The sequence below is a fragment of the Dasypus novemcinctus genome, chromosome 5, assembly GCF_030445035.2.
Source record: "Dasypus novemcinctus isolate mDasNov1 chromosome 5, mDasNov1.1.hap2, whole genome shotgun sequence".
NCBI classification, from domain to species: Eukaryota; Metazoa; Chordata; class Mammalia; order Cingulata; family Dasypodidae; genus Dasypus; species Dasypus novemcinctus.
Window position 1 is genome coordinate 4,778,126 of NC_080677.1, and position 21,026 is coordinate 4,799,151.

General features: G+C 51.1%; 1 protein-coding gene across 33 annotated transcripts in view; it reads left to right on the forward strand.

Annotated features, from left to right (window-relative positions):
• Nucleotides 1-11,804, forward strand: part of COBL (cordon-bleu WH2 repeat protein) — a 284,755-nt gene extending 272,951 nt beyond the window's left edge. For 20 of the 33 annotated variants that reach the window (XM_058296598.1, XM_058296587.1, XM_058296589.1 and 17 more), the window contains 4 exons: nt 872-991; nt 1,674-1,928; nt 9,714-9,804; nt 10,384-11,804. In XM_058296598.1, coding sequence (XP_058152581.1) covers nt 872-991; nt 1,674-1,928; nt 9,714-9,804; nt 10,384-10,409 — 492 coding nt within the window. In that variant the 3' untranslated portion in view covers nt 10,410-11,804. The remainder of the gene's footprint in view (nt 1-871; nt 992-1,673; nt 1,929-9,713; nt 9,805-10,383) is intronic. The other 13 variants (XM_058296606.1, XM_058296610.1, XM_058296620.1 and 10 more) reach the window with 1 other exon arrangement.
• The last annotated feature ends 9,222 nt before the right edge of the window (nt 11,805-21,026 follow it).

Consider the following 21,026-nt stretch of genomic DNA (forward strand, 5'->3'; position numbering starts at 1 on the left):
GCTGTGGGCGCAGGCTTGGAAAAGCACCGGGGGGAAGCACAAGGCTGTAGAGGACGCCACCTCTGCCAGGTCTCACTTCAGCCAGAGTTTCTGTCTCCTTCCCTACAGACCATCTGAACAGAACGAGGAAAGGGGCTAAAACAGGTGGATTTTAGGCTCGTCTGCCCTGACCTCAGACCCTGTCTGCTCTGTGCAAGGGATGGCCACCAATTAGTAGACCGAGCATCGGGCCCAGAGCGAGTGGGGGGTGGGGGTAGATCTCTCAGAGATTGATCCTTGAAGAACGGAGAGTGTGAACAAAAAGTCCAGCCAGGCCCACTCCTTCTTTCCTCTAGCTGTGTATTTTTTTAAGCATCCGTATGCTGTAACTCTTCAAGAACAATCAGGAGTGATGCTCTCCTCCCCCAGGGTCTAACATTGAACTCATTACACCTGTTATCTTATTTATCCCTGCAACAGGCCTGATGCTGAGGAATTATTAGCCCCATTTTGCAGATGAGGAAACCGAGGCAGAAAGGGGCTAAGGGACGTACTAGCTAGCGTGAATTCAGGATCCTCATCCAACCTGCAGGCCACAAAAACACTTACCAGCTCTGAAAAACTAGGATGCCTGGAGCAGGAGCGATATGACGTTAAAAGAGAACCCCGAACGTACAGCCTTTGCTTTGGGTATTGCTTAGGGTCAGTGCCAAATCTCCAGGAGATATGGAGCCACACACACACAAAAGGTGTCCGTTCTAGCAGAGCAGAGCTGCAGGCTTGGTCCCACAGGCTTCGGCTGAAGTGTGTTGGCTGGTGTCTGCCCGAGCTGCCTGACGTTCGCCCTTCCCCAGCCTTCCAATGCGATCTGTTGACACTATTAATATTCTAGACTGCAGAACACATCGCAGAGGGAGGGCCGAAGAAACCGTCCCCCACGGAGGCGGAGAGTGAGCGGTCGGCCCTGTTAGCCGCCATCCGAGGGCACAGCGGCGCCTGCGGCCTGAGGAAGGTGAGAGCAGAAGGGCGGCCTGCCGTGGACCTGGGTGGATGGCCCCTGATTTCCCAAGGGCATGGCACGCTGTCAGGGGAGGGGCCCCCAGGAGGTGGGGAGGCCGGGCGAGAGCTCCTGGGGCACTTCCAGCCTCAGCGCCTCCTCCCCAGGCACCGAAGATGCAGCACACGTCCAGGTTCCGCCGGACGGTCGGGCCTGGCGTCGGGGCTGGGAAGGCCCATCCGCACGGGGCGTCCGGCTCTCCGCACCTCCTGGCGCGGTCACTGCCCGGCCAGGCCCTGCGCCTCTGGAGGCTCAGGAGCCGGCGCGGCCCGTGGTGACAAGGGGGATGCCCTCCAGGTGGCGCTCAGGCCCAGGCGCCTTGCGTGTGTCCCTCTCCCCGCGCTCGGTTGGTCGGTCGTGTCCACACTCAGCGTCTCTCGCACACCAAGGGAAGCTCCGAGAAGAGATGGGAGACCGGGGCAGCCTCAGTGAACACGGCACGTGGTGCAAGGCCGGCCTGCAAGCCCTTGACCCCGCTCGGTCGGCCGGACGCCGGAGCGGGGGCGGGTAAACAAGTGGAGTCAGGTTCCCGGGCCCCTTGCAGAAGAGATCCCCAGGTCCGAGGGAGAGCTGGTAGCTGTGCGCCGCGCCTGGCACAGGCTCCGGGGCGGTTCTCATTTAACCCTTCCGTCCGCAGGTGACATCCTCAGCCTCTGAGGAGCTGCAGAGCTTCCGGGACGCCCAGCTCTCTGTGCACGGGTCGGCGGTCGCTCAGCAGGGACACCTGCAGGGCCCTCGCCCGCCGGTCACGCCGCCCGCACCGCCTCCCCCTGCTCCCCAGGCGCCCCCCTCGTCGAGGATCAGCACGGGCGCCCTCAGCCACCCCGGCGATGCCAGGCAGGCCCTGCTGGATGCCATCCGCTCGGGCACAGGGGCTGCAAGATTGAAAAAGGTGACGCATGAGCGGGGGCGGGCATTTGTGTCTGGGTAAAAGGAGTGCCAGGGGCGCGTGGTCGCGGTCCACCTGCGGGAGCCAGTGCAGCCTGTTGGCGTTATCTTGTCCGCTGACGAGGGAAGAGGCACAGCTTCTCACCCGGGTGGCCTCCCGGAGGCCGGGCACGCACCAGCTTGGCACTGAGGTCACATCCGGCCCACCGCCGCCCTTCGTGGGTTCCCTTCCACCCTCCACCAGTGGCTTCTGGTCCAGGAGCAGGTGGGTGACCATCAGCTATGCCTACAGATTCCAAAATCCAGATACAAGGCCCGTGTCCCGAACTCTTCATTGGCCTAGCTGCATCTTTTTTTCTTTTTCTTGGCCAGGAGAACGTTTGAATGTGACTGCGTTTGAAGTCGGTTAGGCAAGGCATGCATTTTCTGGCTCTCCGGTTTCTTCTTCTCTGTGGTCTTTTGCTGGGTCCCTAAAGGCAATGGAATTTGTAGCCTCTGTGATGGGATTTCCACATTAAAAGGGTACTTGGAACGATGGTCCCAAATGCTCCAGCCTGATTCTGGGAAGGCACCGGCCTGCTCCACCTGTGCAGAGGGCTGGGCGAGTTGTGGGATCCCCAGGAGGCTGATATGAGGGAGAAGCACTTGCCAGTCCCTGAGCTCTCGTTTCAGTGTACCTGAAGAGGTGGAAGCCAAGAGCCTCCTCTTCTGTAGAGTGAACAAGCCTCAAGAGGAGCCGAGCGGGCCTTGGCCCAGGGAGGGAACGGCAGCTGGGACTCGGACACTGAAGGGCCCCCGTCCACGCTGGCAGAGCAGGTGACCCCGGGCGGTGGGTGGCTCACGGCCGTCTAAGGGGCAAGGAAGGCTGCCCTGCCTGTCCCCCCACCAGCGCCTCTGGGAGTGAGAGGCGAGGCAGCTGTTGCCACCTGCTCACAGGCTGGGAAGGGCCACCCCTGGCTCTGCAGGGCTGGTGGAAGCCAGGGAGCCCCCGCGCCGCCCGCCTGTGCCTGAGTGGGCTGAGCGCCCGCCGCCCGGAGCCCCGAGGAGCCATCCGTAGGGAGTGCCAGTCCACCCCTGAAAGCCCAGCTGCACCTCAGGACGCTGGGGAGAGCGGCCCCTAGCCAAGGAGCGCCGGGAGGCTGGCAAGTTCTACCCCGTCTCCTCGGGAGGGGAGCAGTTAGGCGTTATTGTGAGCTCTTTGTTTTTCTCATTTTTATGGAATTTATGCACCAGTGAATTTATGTATTGACATGTAGAATGAGGGGGAGTGAAGTAATTGGCAAACTAAGGGGAAGAAAAATTAGACAAAATTTCTAGTAGCGGTAGCTCTGTCAGTCCAGCCCTGTGCGCTGTACCCTCTCTTCCAAGGCCAAGGCCAACCTTTAAACACCCTTCTCTAGGAGCCTGAGCAGGGCCGAGCCAGGGAGCGTCACCTCCAGAGGTGCCGCCGGCCCCCAGATGCACTTCTGAGTTTCTCAAAGGGAAATCCACAGGCCCCCCGCCTGCTACACCAGATTTTTCTGGGATTTGAGCCCGGACATCTGCAATTATGAAACGTTTGCCAGGTGACTTTACATTAAAGTTTGAGAAAATTGTTCATCTCATTTGAGGTTTTGATCCATTCTGACTAAAACCAGATGGGATTATAGGAAGGGTGTGAGCACACGCTGCATTCACCGCTTGCTGTCACCTCCCTGGCTGGTTTGGGATCTTTCCACGGCCAACACTACTCCTCATCTTGTGGGTGTCATGACGACCCTGGACGCACAGAGGCCTAAAGCTTGCCTTGCTAGGGAGCGAAGGGGTGGTCTGAAAACATAAACCTGGGGTGGCGTAGCTTGTCTGAGCTGGTATGACAAGCACCACACAAGGCGTGGGCTTAAACGACGGGAACTGGTTGTGTCACGGTTTGGGGGTGGAAGGCTTGCTTTCTCCTGGGGTTGACGGGGTTCCAGGCTGGCTCGCCACGAACCCTGGGAGCATTTGTGGCTTTGCTCCCTGCTTCACATCACGAGGCGACGTCCTCTCCTGTCTGGCACCCGTGACTCGTGGGCTGTCTTATAAGACCTCCAGGAACCCTGAGGAAGGTCCACGCTGCTTCCGTGGGCCACGCCCCGACTGAAAAGAACATCTCCACGAGGTCCCGTGTGCAGTGGGTTCCCACCACAGGAACGGGTTAAGGTTGAGAACGTGTGTTTGTTGGGGTACTTACCTCAACCAGCCCCACAGGAGCTTGGAGCTTCTCTGAGCCCCAAGTGCTCTCCTCTGCCTTCCAGAAGGAAAAGTGTGAGAGTTCTCCAAGAGAACAGAAGACCTTGTTTGACCTGTGAGAAAGAAAGCAGGGAGAATGTGAGGGGAAGGGGAGTGTCTGAAGAGAAGGAGAGTGCAGGGCCCAGGCGAGGCAGCTGGACGTTTGGGGAGCAGGTAAAGCAGGCCACCTCAAGGCACTGCGAGACCCGGCCTGCGAGGGGAAGGTCTCTGGCCGTGACATCCTGGTGCAAGCGTTTCCCATACCTTCTCAGCATCCCCTCAGCTGCTTCAAATGGCATTCAGATGCCCAAGGCGTACTTGTTCCTGGATCCCTCTGAGTCTCGTGGCCTGCCTTATCCACCCTGAAAAGCTCTAGGCAATAAATATTTATATGCATTTCCAAGATTTTGAGGCTCTAAGCAGTTTATAGGGGGCCCTTGGCAGAAAGCCATGCCTTTCCTGAAGAGGGCGGGTCCAACCCTGGAGTGCTCTTATGCCCAAATGGCCCCTGGGCCTTCTACCCACTCACACTCTTCACGCAGCTTCATGAAACCTGCTGGAGAAAGCAGGCCTGAGGGCGCCAGGAATTGGGCCATCTGCTTCACATTGGAACCCACCCAGGCAGCCTCCTCGGGCAGACAGGTGCAGCTTGGCCAAACTGACTTCACCTGGAATCAATAATACCTTCTCTTGAAGGCATTCACCCAACTTTGTTTTCTAACAGCTTGTGCCGGTTTCCTCTTCTGCACTGAGCAGTACACCCAGGGTGCATTTGCAACTCAGACAACAAGGGAAGACTGTGTATTTTCTTATAAGCCTGATGAGAATGCACTTTTTTCCTGCCCAGGGGCGGACTGTGGAGGTTTAAGTGAGCTTTGCAGTCGCTTATTCTATCTTTAGATTCTTTTCCCTTTGGGGCTTTTAAAGCAATAGAATCCCAAGGGAAATGTAGTAAACATAGGGGCTACGGGCTCCACATGGGGTGGGCTAGGCTCCCCCTCGGCACTTGGCGTATGCAGATTGTCCTTCCCCTGCTCTTGGGTTCCTGTGCGGGCTCCAGGACAGGTGCTGGCAGGAGAACGTCCTGGAACAGAGGGGCCTTAGGGCTTTCTCAGGGCAGGTGGGGGGTTGCAGTGCAAGCATCTACAAGCTCCCCGGTAATGGTTCCCACACAACCACCTCCTCTTAACTCAGATGACCTACTGCTCGGTTAGCCTGGCACGGACCGTTCCAATGCTAGAACCAGAAGAAGGCAAGCAAACTGGGATAACTGGTCACCCTGCTTTTAACAATTTCATGGTCAGAATAATCCTGCATATGATAAAATACAGAAGGGTCGATTTTATGTGTAAGGGATACTCACCTTAAAAAAGTCCTTGCCATTTTTCAAGACAAGGGAAGTTACAGTGCCTTCCACAGTGGAAGTCAAGTAATTCTACACCTTTGTATCTGTGTTGTCAAAGGCATTGCCAACCTCTGTTGGCATGCCTCTCCTCCAGCGCCACACAAGAGCGCTCGCAGCTCTGTGTCGAATGCTGCCTTGTCTTTAGGAGATCATCCACTCTTCTTGAATATGGCATTCAGATGTAACCCTCCATACCGGGGTCTTTCCTCTGCGACGTCCTGCATTCACAGGAAAGTTTAAAGGGTCTGCATCTGACTGCCATCATTGGTGTGTTTGAAGATGCGTGATTTCTGAGGGCCTGAAATGCACACCCAACACCCTTTTGCAAACGTATATGCAAAACATTCCCATATTCAGCAAGCATTTTCTAAGAACCTACTAGTTCCTATCAGAGTAGGTCACGAAAGCAGGATCAGTTGACATGTCGTCTGTGCCCTCGGGGAACCCTCAGCCAAAAGAGAGAGAAGCTGCGGGCTTTGCTGGCCATAGGAACTTTGTTGAAAGAGGTAGGGCCCTGGTCCTAATCCCCTAGCGCTTTCCCTTGTGTGTTCTATCTTCCTCCAGGAGGAGAGCAGAGCAAACATTTACTCAGTCACCTGGAAGTAAAGGTGGCTGTCACTTCCATTCCCCAGGTGGGAAAATGGGGCATAGACGTTGTAACTTAGGTATCCCGGGCCTTAACTGGGTCAGTGACATGGCCAAGCCCAGACGTCTTATCAGCCAGGTGTGGAGAGCTGCTGCCCGCCGTGGGAACGGCCATGCTCAAGCCCAGAGCCCCCGCTGCCACCCCCGGGCCAGCCCTGGCCATGCCCTCACAGCTGCTGCTTTCCCACTGCAGGAATTCGCTGAGGCAAACCGCACGGGCATCACAACTCTTGGCCCGTCCACAGACCCCATGAGCAATCACCCAACAAGTGACACCATCACCAGAAAGGCTCCAGACCAGGAAAAAAATGTCTTCTGAGGCTGTGTGCCTTTACTTGTGGGTTAGAGAAATCCAAGTTCCTTTAACGAGGGAATGGTGATTTATGTCGGAACATGAAAATGAATCATAGGTACAAATTGCATCACGCACTGCGTTCCCATGCTCATGACATGAATCTTTGGCATACGCTGGTTAACTCAGAGCCGTGCAGAGGTGCAGCACGTTCAACCCTGTCCTCACTGACCCTGGGTATGGCTGTGCTGCCCTTTGCAGCTCTGGCCACTGACAGCCTCAGGGGCTTACCAGTGTGGCTTGAGCTGAGGTTGCCATCGCTGGCCCTCAGTATTGATGTCCCCCGCATGTGTGGTGAGGTCAATCTGCCCACTGCCCCGGGCAGACACTCCCTCCTCTGTGGCTTCATCACCATCAGATGCCCAATGGCCCCACCCTCAGTGCCTCCGTCCCTGCTTCTCCAGTGCGTGGGACCTGTGCACCCAGCCCCTCCCACCCATCTTTGTCATGGGTCCCATTGGCTCCCACCCAGTAGGCTCAGAACTGAGTCTGTCCCTCAGCATCCCCAGAACCCAGTCCTCGCTGTGTTTCATTCCTCAGTACATGAGTACAGACCACCCTTTCCCTTCTGCTAACTCAGAACATGCATTGAGTGCCCCCCTGTGCTGGCCACAGGCCAATCCTGTTCACTGTACCCCTAAGCATCTCATCATTCCGCATTGCCCCCGGCGCGGCGTGGCCCCCCTCCTTCTGGATTGCTGGGGTGCCTGTCTCCCACTTTAGCCCATAATCAGCTACTGGCACACACGCACTGTCACTGCCTGCGTCCACTGGCTCTCTGGCTGTGGGACAAAGTGCATGTGTCCCACAGGGTCTGCCATAAACCCGTCTCTGCTAACCTCTGCCGGCCTGTTCCCTCCTCACTCCCCAACCGACGGCCAGTGCGTTCAGAATCCTTTTAACCATATCCCCATCCCTTGCCTCAGGACCTTTGCACACATCTTTCCTTCAGCCAGCAATATTCCCAGCCCAGTTCCCACCGGTCTGCCTCCTGGGTACAGGCTTAAGTGTCCTTTCCACAGAAAGCACTTTCTGGGTGATTTGCTGGTGCTGCTCAGTGATCAGCCTCTGCTTGCAGTGGCCTATCTCCATTCCACCTGGGAATGACCACTCGTGCATGTCTAACCCTGGGAGGGCAGAGGGCCATAGCTGCCTCGTCCATTCAGGAGGCCGCAGAAGCAACCCCAAAGCCCGCCCCGCAGTAAATATTTATGACTCGAGAGACAGCAAAGCCATTGGCAGAGATGACCATATGGGTCTGACGGTAAAGATGGTGCCTCCCGTTTCTAGTAGCCGGGTACTTGAGGAGGCATTGGCTTAAATGGAGAGAAGGAGCTCTGCCCCTCCATTGGTGTCTAGTGAAAGCGACGGCGTGAGAGAAGACAGAGCGAGGGGGAAGTCAGAGAAGAGGAGGCCGCTGCGGAGCATCAAGAAAGAACCAAGAGGGCCTTGGTGTCAGACAGACCTGAGCCGGCTTCTAATGGTTCTGCACCCTTGGAGCTTATTTCCTAGCTGTGAGATGGGAGAGAGACCTTTTAACAATGTACACACATATAGTCAGGACTGCCCTAAGAGAGCCATATGCGCTAAGGTGCACAGGGATGGCCTGCCCCCAGCGCAAAGAAGAGGCTTAGCACATGGCGGGGATAGTCTTAGCCCCTTCTCACTCCCGAGCACCGTGAGAAGTGAGGAGGAACAGCTGGGTGTGGACGTCCCTGAAGCTGGGGAGCGTTGGAGCCCCAGGGAGGAGGGAGAGTGTGGACCTCATCAAGACAGAGAACACCTGGAACCTTGGGGTGACTGCTCCCCACTCGGACTGCCAAGTCACCCTGCACGTCCCAGCTTCCCCGTCTTCGCATTGCAAGCCGTGCCCATCATCAGGATAATGGCAAAGATGCATCGCTCGTTTGGTTGGAGGTGAAGCTCCAGTGAGAAAAGACTTCGTATTTTAGGTGCCATCCGTGTGTTCACTGTGGTTGTTGGAGTTGTCACTGTTCAACGAAATCTGTATCCCCACCTATCTACTTGGATTGCAGGTTGAAAGAGAGCTGGGACCAGGTGCAGCCCTCACAGCACGGCCAATCCAGAGGGTACTGAGAAAGGCAACTGGGAGAAATCCAGTTTCTTCCCACCTGGTGTCCCCTGGCTCTGTCTCTTCCTTTCAAAACTCTGTATTTAACCTTTGCCTTTCAAGGCCATAAAATCTTCCCTTCAAAGCTCCATCTATCAAATTCCGTGTAGTGGGTGATCATAAGGAGAATGCAGGGCTGAGGTCTGAAAGCGTGAGGTTTCTGTTTCCCCTCAAATGGAATAGAAACTTGGATGTTTGCATTAATTTGTCCCTGCCACAGGTATTTACTCCACATAAACAGTCCCGGTCCTGTGCTCTGGAGACGTGGTGATGGGTCAGCCAGGGGTCCTTCCCTCGGGAAATGCATTTCAGTGGTCAGAGGGACAAGCCCTTCCGAAAGCTTGTTCCTGGATAAAGAGCAGCAGACATTCTTGACAAAGAAGCGCCATGTGCAGAGAAGGGCCCAGAAGAGGGAACGGTCAGGGCAGATTCAGAGAAACTAGGAGGGGAGTGCAGGGAGGGACAGGTGCCTGTCTCAGTCTTCTGGAGCTGCTATGACAAACACCACCCACCAGCTGGCTTAAACAATAGGAATGTATTATCCCTTGTATTTGGAGGCTAGGTGTCTTATTTTGTTTCCTGGGCCACTCAAAGCAAATACCATGAAATGATTCAGCTTGCACCATGGTAATTTATTAGCTTACAGCGTTGAGGTTGAGAAAATGTCCAAATCAAGGCATTCTCAAGGCAATGCTTTCTTCCCAGAGACCAGCTTCCAGCAATCCTTGGCTCCTCTGCCACATGGCAAGGCATGTGGTGGCGTCCTCTGGCCTCTCCTATCTCTTCTAGGTCTTATGATTTCAGCATTTTTGCTTCTGTGGCTTTCTTGTTCTCTTTCTGAATTTCATTCTCTTATAAAGGACTCGAGTCATAGGATTTATTCATCCTGGTTGAAGTGGGATACACCTTAACTGAAGTAGCCTCCTCAAAAGGTCCTTTTTTATAATGGGCTCACACCTGCAGGGATGGATTTCCTTTAGAACATGTTTTTCTGGGGTCTAGACAGCTTCGGGCCATCACAGTGTCTAACACCAGGGGATCAGCAGGGCTTGCTTTCTCCCAGAATCTGCGGCCTTCCAGCAGCCCTCCATCACATGGTGAGCAAGCTCTCTGTTTCTGCTTATTCCTCTGGTTTCCACCCCTTCTGGCTTCTTCTGACTGTGTCTGAAATTCCTCTGCTTATGAGGACTCTGATTATGTGGATTAAGGCCCACCCTGATTCGATTTGACCTCATCCGTTTGGGATCTTTGAAGATCCTATTCTCAAATGAATCCACACCTTACCTGAAAATAATGTCTTCCCAGGTCCTATTGATAAATGGGCTCGCACCCACAGGAACATAGGATTAAGAACTGAACGTGTCTTTTGTGGGGGATTGAATTCAGTCCCCAGCAAGGCCTGGGGGCAGCAGAGGGTTCTGAAAGAATGGCATGGTCCTGGGAATAAATCCAAAAGATGGCATATTTTGGTTTTGAATGGACCAGCAAGTCATTGAATGCTTTTAAGCATATTTGTGTTACAGAAAGATTACTCCTTGGTGCTAATAAAACAGCTCGGGGTCCTCAGAGGGTAATGGTACAAAGAGGGGTTTGTACAAAGCTATTTAGCTTCCAGATATCTGCACCCTTGCCTTACCAACATATGCTGAGTACCTGTACATTTTTCTTCCTTGCAGGTGCCCTTGCTGGTATGAATTGCTGATAGCGGTCAGAAAAGGGCAAAACCCAACTGTAAGATGTCCATAACCACCGCTCAAGGACTCTGTATAGCAAGCAGCATCAGGATTTGGTGTTACTTTCGTGTCTACAGGCCAAAATATGAGGAGTTGAGTTTCAGCGTGTTTCTATATAATGGTTCAAAGGGAGGGGGAAAAAAACATTGCTTTACTGCATGGCTTGTGTGCCAAGGACAAGTATTTTGCCTCTGAATATTTAAAGTTGCCAATAAACTATCCTTGTTGGCAGGCTAAAGGGAGAGTCGGTGCTGCAGTCCAGCACTCCTAACTATATTTCTGGGCAGAATGAAAAGAAGCACACCTTATACCGAGGTGGGGACCTACAGACTTTGACCACATGTAGGTGGTGCAAACCATTCACTTGTTTAAATCTTTTGAATCCTGGAGAAAATCTAAATAACTTGGAACAAATCAGAATGTAATATGCTGCAATGACACTACATGTTTTAGTTGTAAGAAAAAGAGTCGGGAGCCGTCTTCAAAGGTGAAATTATTGTGCAATGAAACCATTGGATTCCTATTCCGCAGAATCTGCCGAACACCTCCCAGAGGGTTGTCGACTGTGATCTGACCCCTCTGAGTTTTTCAAAAGAAGCTATTTTCATCCAGAATACTAAAAATATGTGGCTGTATGGAGAGAGCATTTCTGAGTTTCCAGAGGTAGCGGGTGGCTGAATTCCAGAGCACCGTTAGAGTGGACAGTTGGAGAACAGGCCGCCGTTTTGACAGTGGCGCCACGGTGGGTTATGACGTTCAGTGAACTTCCCCAAAGGAAGGCTCTGTACTGAGCCCAGCGACTTTCCTCGGAACCTTCTGGAATCCCTCCCAGGCCAAGGAGTGGAGATGCTGGGTGTTTGTATGTCACAAAGATTGAATCAAAATTGTGCTCCATATATATGTTTATATATATATATTCTCATAATTTGGGTTCGGTCTTGACCCTTTTCTCCAACAGAGCGGTGACTCCATTACATTAAAGGCACAGCATCTCTAAAAGCGCCGGGGATTCAGTCACCATGATTTATAATAAAGCTCAACTACAGTAGTAGTTTTTCATATATATGTCTCTACAACATTTTGTTATATGGAGGGATAAAACCTTTAAGAGATTAATAGAACTCAAGAGGAGTTCATTAAATAAAATCTCTGTCTTAATGAAACCACAAATACGATGGATCATGTTAATATTTTCCCGCTACTTCAGATCCGGGCATCAGGTAGAATGGACACACTTTGCTTTGCCTTGTCTAATTAATGTTGCTAAAATTCCTTTGCAAAGAAAGAGCACCCAGCCAATTGCTCTTAACCACGACTGTCTCTACTGTTTGTCTTTTAGTGCCACAAATAAAAATAAAATTGCAGTTATTGTGTGAATTTCATGACTTCGTACTACAACTTGTCTTGAAGGCTATAGGATACCCAGCCCCCAAAAGTGGAAGCAGGAGTTCATTTATTCCATCAGCAGAAAGAGTAACTAGGCACTGAGTAACAGGCGGTAACAAAACAGAAGTCTCCACCTTCATAGGGTTTGCATTTCAGTGGTGGAGACAAGCCGTAGCCAAGACTTGTTTGCAAAATTTGAATATATATTGATGTTGGTAAGTACCAAGGAGAAAATCAAGCAGGGAAAGGAGTTTGGGAGTGAAACGTGGGGTGATCAAGAAAGGTTTCAGTGAGACCATGACATCTGAGTAAAAAGCCTGAAGGAAATGAGGGAGCAAAGCACGGATGGAAAGCTTGCCTGGCTGAGAGAAGCACATGCAAAGGCCCTGAGGCAAGATTTTGCCTGGAGTTCTAAGGAACAAGACAGAAGCTAGTGTAAGCAGAGTGGCAATCATATACATCCTGGTGCTTCATTGCCCAGAGCTCCACAGCCGGACCAGGAGAGCAGCAGATGTGGGGAGCCCAGAGGTGGGTCCCAAGGAGGAGAAAGATTGTCCAGTTGAGTGCAGTCCCTCCCACTGGTTCACTTTGCTCATAAGGAAGGGATCAAGTTCATGCTAAGTTTATGCATTATTGAAAATAGACTAGGTTCTCTCTCTCAGACTGTGCTGAAGCTGTGGGTTTTGAGATAATGCTGTAAGGGATTATTACAGCCTTTTGCATCAAGCTTAATATGTTGGCAAAGCATCTTCATGGTCGTTCTTGGTTCACCGACTCAGCAAACCTGAGAGGTAGCTAAGGCACCATTATCCAGGTGAGCAAACTGAAGCCCAAAATCATGTTGTTCTCATGCCCCAGACAGCCTTTCTATGACTCCCTGTTGCTACAGAATTAATTCAGAACTCCTTAGCCTACAAGACTCTTGTTGGCCTAGATCCTACACCCTCTCTCCACCCACCCTAATGCTAACCCCAATCCTGAACCTAATCCTGACTCTCACCTTCACCCCCACCTCCCTAGCCTCAGCCTCAGCCTCTCTTCCTTCATTTCTTGTGCCTTGAGGGACCCAGCAACAATTTATTGCATGCACTAGAGAGCTCATGTGCCTTCCTCATATGGTACACATGCTTCTCCTGCCCCAAATGACCCCCTACCCCCCACCACCCTGACTGGCAAAATCCAGCCCTCCCTTTCAAGGCTCAAGGGTCTTCTGCACAGTGACACCTTCCTCACAGGGTCCCTGCACGGTCACTGCTGCCTCTGGTTGCCCTCCTGTCCCCTATGCCTCTCGCAGTTCAACGCTGTTTCCACCCGCCTCCCTGACTATAGTGAGCAGCTTGAAGGCAGGAAGTGGATCCTGTTTAACTCTCTAAGTCCAGAGCCCGACACATTGACCCACTGTGCCCAAGAAAAGTCCTGGTGCACACTGTGACCTCAGCAGAGCAGCTCCTCACTACCCAAAAGTCCCACTTTAGAAAATTATCTGGTCTCTCTTATTGTCTGGTCCAGATGATGTACTCAATAAGTGTTCAGTGAAAGAATGAATATCATAGGAAGCAAGAAGCTGAGCTGGATCAGTCTCAGGCTTCCTCATATCTAGTCTAGTCTGGGTTGTTGACGTTTCTCTCTGCCTCTGGATTATACATTGTGGGAGTCTGAGATTTATGAATCCTGAAAAGGAGAGATTGTTTGTAAACTGGTCCATTCCTCTGGGTGTGATCCCCTTTGATTGTATTAGATTCACCTGAGATTTCTTTGCTTAAATTACCTGTTAAGATTAGGGTTTTGATTCAACCATATCAGTAGGGCATTACTCAGGTTGAGTCCCCACCCCCTTGATGGGCTGATATAAACGGATACCCACTCAAGAAGACACAGGAAAGAGGAGAGAAGTTGGCCATTTCAGTCCTGCCATATGAAGAAAGGTGAGCCATTTGCCTGATAGTTTGCTGAGCTGCTGAGAAGGCCCAAGAGACCAGGCAGAGATCATCCGCCATCTTGCAACACGTGGCAGCTGACCTTTGTGAGAAAGTACCTCCTATGATGCATTGAGTTGGACTCTTTGGGGCCTTGCAACTGTAAGCTTTTACCCCAAATAAATACCCTTTATAAAAGCCAACAGATTTCTGGTACTTTGCATCAGCACCCCTTTGGCTTATACATGCGTCATACCCAGAAGTAAGCCCTGGCACACCTGGGCCTCCCTCCAGGGGCGTGTCCAGAAGCAAGGAGGAGCGTGTCTGTCAAGAACCTGCTCTGACAGGTCTAGCTCTGCAACCTGCTCATCACCCAAAAATAGTAACTTGTTCATAACACGGCCTAGATGTTTGGCATCTGCCTGACAGTTTCACGTGGTCTCTGGCACTGCCGTCCATAATGGCCTTTTCCAGGCCTCTCTTTGTAATCCCAGACTGCTTCACCTGCGCTGATGGTACCCACCTCTATGTCCCTGGGTAGCCTGTCCCCCAAGCTCCTGACCTGAAGTTTCAGTCACCTGCAAACCATCTCGCTTGGATGTCCTGCCAACTTCTCATGTCTAAACTTGTGCCCGTACCTTCTGGAGTCATCCCACCTCCTTGGTCCTGCCATCACCCAGACAAATTATTCTTTCTTTTTACCTCCCACAGCCATCACTTCCTTGGCCATCTCCATCTCTAATGACCTTTTAATTCTTCCAGCCCTGTCTTTAAGCTTACCATCTTACCTTTTTACATCTTCCTTCCTCTGACCCCAGAGGTAACCTTTGAGTCTTCAAGGGATCATAAGGCCGTTTTGTCTGTGACCTGGTAGGCAAGTTCAGCTCAATGGAGAAGCAATAGAGAACCCAATATGGAGCCATGTTTTAATTTGGTCTTCATGCTACTCTTATGTCCTTGATTCAGAAAGGATATAGTTGACACCTTATCACAAAAAAAAAGAACAAGAAACAAGAAAGGAAAAGGGAAAAGAGAAAAATGCTGCTACCAACCCTAAGGTATTGGGGCCTCCTCCCTGCCCAGGAGTCAAGGGCTCCATTCGAGTGAGAACCTGACTCCCCAGCCTGCCTGTGCTCATTGACACCTGTTGTAGGACCTGGACCCTGCCTGGGCACCTGAGAGAGGACCACAAGCACAGAGCAGGGCACCATTGCCTAGCACAAAAGGTGGCCGGTGTTCTGAAACCTGACCAAAGATGGTTTGGATGAAGAGGGGAAGGTAAGGAAAAGAGGGAAAAGGGCCTCCTGAGTTTGTTCAGTGAACTTTCTAGAGCCAAACCCATGATTATTACCTGTTTGATCTCATTGCTGATGCTTTGGTATAGGGAAGGGACAGCTGTGTGCTTCACATGCTTGCCCATGTCAACTCAGCCTTCAGAGATGCTGATTTGTCACACCATTTGCCCAAGATGAAGAGCTTTAGTAGAGTGGAGATCCCTGATGCTCTCTCTTAAGAATGGAATAAGAGCATGTTCTCACTGTGGACAGGGTTGGACCTGCAGCTGGAGGCACCAAGGAGAAGGTCTGGCATGTCCAGCAAGGGACTGCAAAGCTGATTTAGGCAGCAGCAATGGAAATGGCAAAGAGGGGAGACCGAGGCATGCCTGAGACTGGCGGGGTTTGGTGTCCTCTTGATTTGGGAGGAGAGGCGAGTGAGTAGATGATGGGTTTCCAGCCAGCCCAAGGCACAAGCTGGGAGGCAGGCTCTGGGTGGAACTGTGGAGCCTGTGGAGGGCTGTGCCCAGGAAGGCCCTCCTGCACTTCCACAGAGGAGTTTAGGCTCCTCGGATAGAAGGTGGCTTGACCTGCTGCCACAGCCTATGGGTGAGACACCCTAGAATAGCCCCCGCATATTGCTTAGCACCCGCATATTGAAGCCCTCCACTCACTGCTTTCTTAATGGCTCTCCGTGGACCTCTGGGATACCAGGTCCTACAAGAGGTGTCAGTGTCCTCATCACCACCAGCTCCTTGGGATTCTGGGACTGGGAGGCTGGTCCTGGGCCCTAGTCTGGGCAGAGACCCTGGAAGTCCTCAGGATCCAGGTAAGAGGTCCTGGGGCCTGCTTGGGAATGTCCTGTGGAAGGACTTCCCCCAGCCCTCAGGGTAAAGAGTACCGGTGACTGCAGGCAGCCTTGTGTTTCTTTATCCACCAGAGGCGAGACAGCCTTTCTTCCTTTCCTTTGCCCTAGAACTCCTATTGATCCTCCAAAACCCGTCTGTCACCAACACACTGTCCAGTAGAATGGGCTAAACTCTTCCTGGAACCTCTAAACAGCTCCTCTCATTACCTCACATTGTAATTCTTTAGCTTTCAGGACTGTCCTCCCACAGGACACATCTCACTCATATAGGCTTCTTTAGCCTGGGGATGCAATGCTAGAACAGTGGACGTTTCCAACATGACCAATAGGAAAGTCTAAGTGAAGGACATATGGTTCCAGATCACAGGCATGGCAGGGAGGGTGGATGCTGGGACCCCAGACTAGGAGCAGGTAGGATGGTCTTGGGTTGCCCGAAGTCTGCAGTACAACCCAAGGCAACACCCAAGGACTCCAGTAGGTCACCAAGGAGCCTGAAAGGAGCTAGGAGAAGGGCTTCAAGTCAAACCATGCTGACCTTTCTCTATCCCTAGAGCCTTCTGGTGCTTCTTGGAAAGCCAAGGCTCCTCCCTCTCTCCCAAGCTGCATAGCTAACCCATGCAGGGGCTGCTCTTCTCCACTTCCACGGACCTTATCTAGTCCCCTCAGCAGGCCCATAGGTCAGGGCGATGACAATGTCACAGTACCCTTCTTATTGAGAAGTCTCAATTTAAGAGAAACTATGAGCACAGGGCAGTAGCTCATAGTTACTGGCTGCCCCAGGCCTCTGTGTGCAGATACTCCAGGATGTGCTATGCCACCCAGCATCCACAGGCTCCCCTGTTGACCAAAGCCCAGAGGAGGCCTGAGGGTCCAATCTAGGTCCACCTCCCCACCCCCATGGTTCTCCCTCTCCTGCCAAGTCCTGAAGCTGCCAAACATATCACCCCCAGGTAGAAATTCCTAAAGGTCCTGCTTACCCAATAGCTACTGGAAAAATGCCTAATCATGGTGAGGAAGGAGCTTTCCTAGAGCCAGCTCAGAGCTCCTGGGAAGACTCCAAATGGCAGCGAATTGGGGGAGTGGTGGGGAAAGAGGAATTACTGCCAGTTTTTCTGTCAAAGGACTCAGCTGGCCAAGCACCAGGCTTGAGGGGAGAGACAGACAAGCAACTCAGAAGTAAGGCTGTGAGAGCAAGGAGGCTGTGGCATGAGGCTGGCAGGATGTTCACGTAGACTACACATCCTGGCCCAGGAGTAAGGCTGTGTGAGCAGGAGCCACAGGAAGAGGCTGAAATGATGCTTGTATAGACCACATCTACCCCAGGGACTCCTTGCATCCCTGAACACAATGAAGTGTGAGACTAACAAGTGAATAAGGATGGGGAGTGTTTTAATTTGCCATAAGGCTGTGATGGTAAGTCACGGAAACTGGTTGGCTTTTATTAGAGGGAAATCTTATAGTTCCAAGGCCATGAAATGTCCAAATCAAAGCACCATCAGAGATGCTTTCACACCAAAGTCAGCTGCTGGTGATCCTGTCGTCCTGGCACATGGTGAAGCAAGATGGCGGCTAACCTCAGCTGAGGTGCCTGCCTTCCCCTCCAGAATCTACCATTGCCCAAAGCTCAGCTGTGAGCAACCAGGCAGAGGGCTTCTCTTCTTTCAGTCTCAGCAGCTCTGCTTCCTCCCCAAGCCCAGCTTTGGGTTATCAGGCACGTGGCTCCTCTCTTCAGCTTGAGCTGCTCCATGGACCCAGCCTCCTGGGGGCTTCATGCTTCAGCTTTGGCTGCTAGTGAGCCTGGAGTCCTCTCTCACAGGGCATCTTCAAAAACGGCAGCTTCCTTTCTTAGTCTGTTCTTTGTGTCTCCATTCATATAAGGCAGGGTTTCTTAACAAGGGGTCCATGAGCTGAGTTGAAATTCAAAAAGATATTATTTATGGGATCCTCTTATATTTTTTAAAGTAACATTTTGTATGATCTATGTATCTTTTTAAATTCTTAAAAATCAATTAAAAATAAATTCCTTTTCTAAAAAAAAAAAAGATATTATTCATGTGGGGATGTGTTGGTGCAAGTATGATATATTTACTAAATAATACATGGTATAGTGTGGACTTAGTAAGGGTCCATGGTTTTCACCTGACTGGCACAGGGGTCTGTGGAACAAAAAGGGTAAGAACCCCTGATGTAAGGCCTGGCAGAAGGGCAGACATACAAGCTGGTTCATGCCTCACTGATGAAGTCCAGTCGAAAGCCCTGAAACCACCTCATCAAGTAACCTAATCAAAGGACCCTCAGCTGAATTGAATGCAGTCAAAAGGCCCCACACCCACAGGAATGGGTTAGTTTAGTAACATAATCTTTTGAGATTCCGGAAAAGAACTTCTTTCTGTTGCAGGGTCATGGGTATCTTCAGGGTTCACCAACAGGACTTATGTGTACAAAGGTGAGGTTTATTTTAAGGAGTGGGCTCGCAGAATTGTGGACTCTGGCAAGTCCTAAATCTATAGGTGAGGTTGGCAGGCTGGAAACTCAGGCAGGAGTTGATGCTGCAGTCTAGAGATAGAATTTCTTCCCAGGGAAACCACCGATCTTGCTCTTAAGGCCTTCAGCCAATTGTATGAGGTCCACCCAGATTACTGAGCATAGTGTCTTTAACTTAAAGGCATCTGACAGTAGATGTTAATCACATCTACAAAATACCTTCACAGCGATACCTAGAGTTCAGTAAACAGCGGGGCACCAAAGTCTAGGCAAGATGACCCATAAAACTAACCAACACGAACAACATTGTTTCGGCAAATTAATGTTTCTACCTTTTGATTTCCTGGTAGCGACGTTAAAAATGAAGGTTTAGGATGTTTTTACTGGAGCATAATTAATATTTAAAGAAGAAAATAATAGTTCTACTGCCAGGATCTCTGGTATGTGGAGTCAATATTTTTAAGACTTGATGGCAGTACACTGGACATATAATAAATGGTGCATATTTAAAGTATGCAATTTGATAAGTATCAGCATATGTATACAACACAAGCTAGACAATGACATATCCATCCTCCCCATGTGTCCTCTTGTTCCTCTGTCAGCATTCTCTCATCCCTTCTATCTGCCCCCAGTGCCCCCAAACCCCTTTCCCTAGGCTACCACTCATCTGCTTTCTGTCACTATGCATTAGCTTGCATTACCTGGAGTTTTATTAAGGTTGATTCATGCAGTGTGTCCTGTTTTCTGTGTCGGACTTGTTTCACTCTGGATGGTTATTTTGAGATCCATCCATGTGATAGCATGTATCAGTTTGTTATTGTTTTATCATTGTCATGTAGTATTTCACTGAATAGATTTATCCATTCATTGTTGATGGACCATTTGCATTGTTTCCAGTTTAGGGCTATTTCAAATAAAACTGTTATGATAAAAAAAATTAACCATCATAGCCTGGAAATAAGAAGATCTGAGTTTTCACCCCAAATAGTATGTGTCCTACAGCAAAGAAGTTCATGCAAAGAGATCTATCTAGTTCCCTCCTTGTATGACATGGACATATTACTGTTCACCATTCAAACTTTTCCAAGGATGGATGCAATCACGAGTGTGAGAATGAGCAAGCACAACAGTGCCCACAGCAGAGTCCTTGTGCTGGGAGTGCTTGTCTTTTAAACAGTGATGTTGGTTTGAAGTCTCCTTCCTGCCCTGGAGCCTATAGCTGCCTCCTTCCTTGCTGGTGCTGGTTTGCTTGCCCAGTTTCCCTTCCTTTGTGAAAACCAGGGCAGTTAATAAGTCAAATAAACTTGGGACCTCCTAAAAGTTTAGATGATTCAGCCAAGGAGAGTCAGTGAGCATTTCCTGAGTTGACCTCTGCACTGGGGTTTCAGCCAAGTAGCCCCATAAACCAGCACCACATCCCTAAGTAGCTTTCCCCAACTTACTGCTGAGGGACAGAAGTTCAGAGACATACACAGCCACATGGCTCATGCTGGGCAAAGCTGTGTTCACTCTTGAACCCAGGGACAAGTCTGATCCTCCCCTTGTGAAAACTCCAGGGCTGACTGCAGCAGTAAAGGAAGTGCACCCGCTTCAGGAGACAGGGGCATAAAGCATCATTCAAGTTTGCTTAATGTCGTGGAAAGGAAAGGTCTATCTCCTCCTTCCCAACAGGGTTCAAGGTGAGCACAGAGTCCTATATTTAGAAAGCATCCCACGCACTGTCTTCAGGGCCTAAAGTGGGCCTAATATGCCAAAGGTGTGTCCAGTTAAGGTGAAGCAGAGACTTTGCCAAAATTCTAGAACCAGGGATCTTACAGGTGCAAAGGTGCCTCCATGGAAGTCCATGGCTACAGGCCCTGTGCTGTAACCTCCTGGGTCCAGTGGGTGAGCTTATCTTCCTAACTGCTTTGGGGGCAGCCAGGCCATAGGAGTCTCTTTCCTAAGAAATATGACTGGGAGAGCAAGAAAAGACAGACGAACTTTCCTGGTGAGCAATGGCATGACCTCATCAAAATATTTGCAGGCACCAGGGATTAGTGCCAAGAGAGTGCCCACAGAAAGCCACATGAGAAAGGCCAGGTCACCAGCTGACGCAGGGAACTGGCCATGCAGGAGTTTCCGGGGCTGCCCAGCTCTGGTTTAGGCAGTGGGTTCCCATGGGGGGATTTCCTGGCCTTGGGACATGCGACTCTGAGTCACTCTAAGCCCAGGCAGCTGTGGCCTCAGCCCTCGTTGAAAAGTCTGTGTGGAAAAAATACAATGAAAACAGAGTCTCTTGAGGCCAAAATGCCAGGCTCTCTGAAAGTAACTTTGCTAAGCCTTGTTCCCATGTAAATATCCAACTATAACAGGATGGCATGAACGGTTAGAACTGTTCAGGCAGAAAGTCTTTTGCTCCTCTTATGGTGAAGGAAACAGGAGCTCAGAGAAATTAAGAGACTTCCTCACCATGGGATAGCCAGGGAGGGTGGGGACTGAGTGTCGAGGAGCCAGGGCTCCTTACTGCAGCTTTGGGGGCATTAAGGGGTGATTCAGGCAGCCCGCAGGAATAGGCGTGGGGCCCGGAGGGGTTGCAGCATGGACTGGCACACCCCAACCATCTCACCCAAAGATATACTCACCCAGCCATGGATGCTTGCAGTGAACACTGAGCAC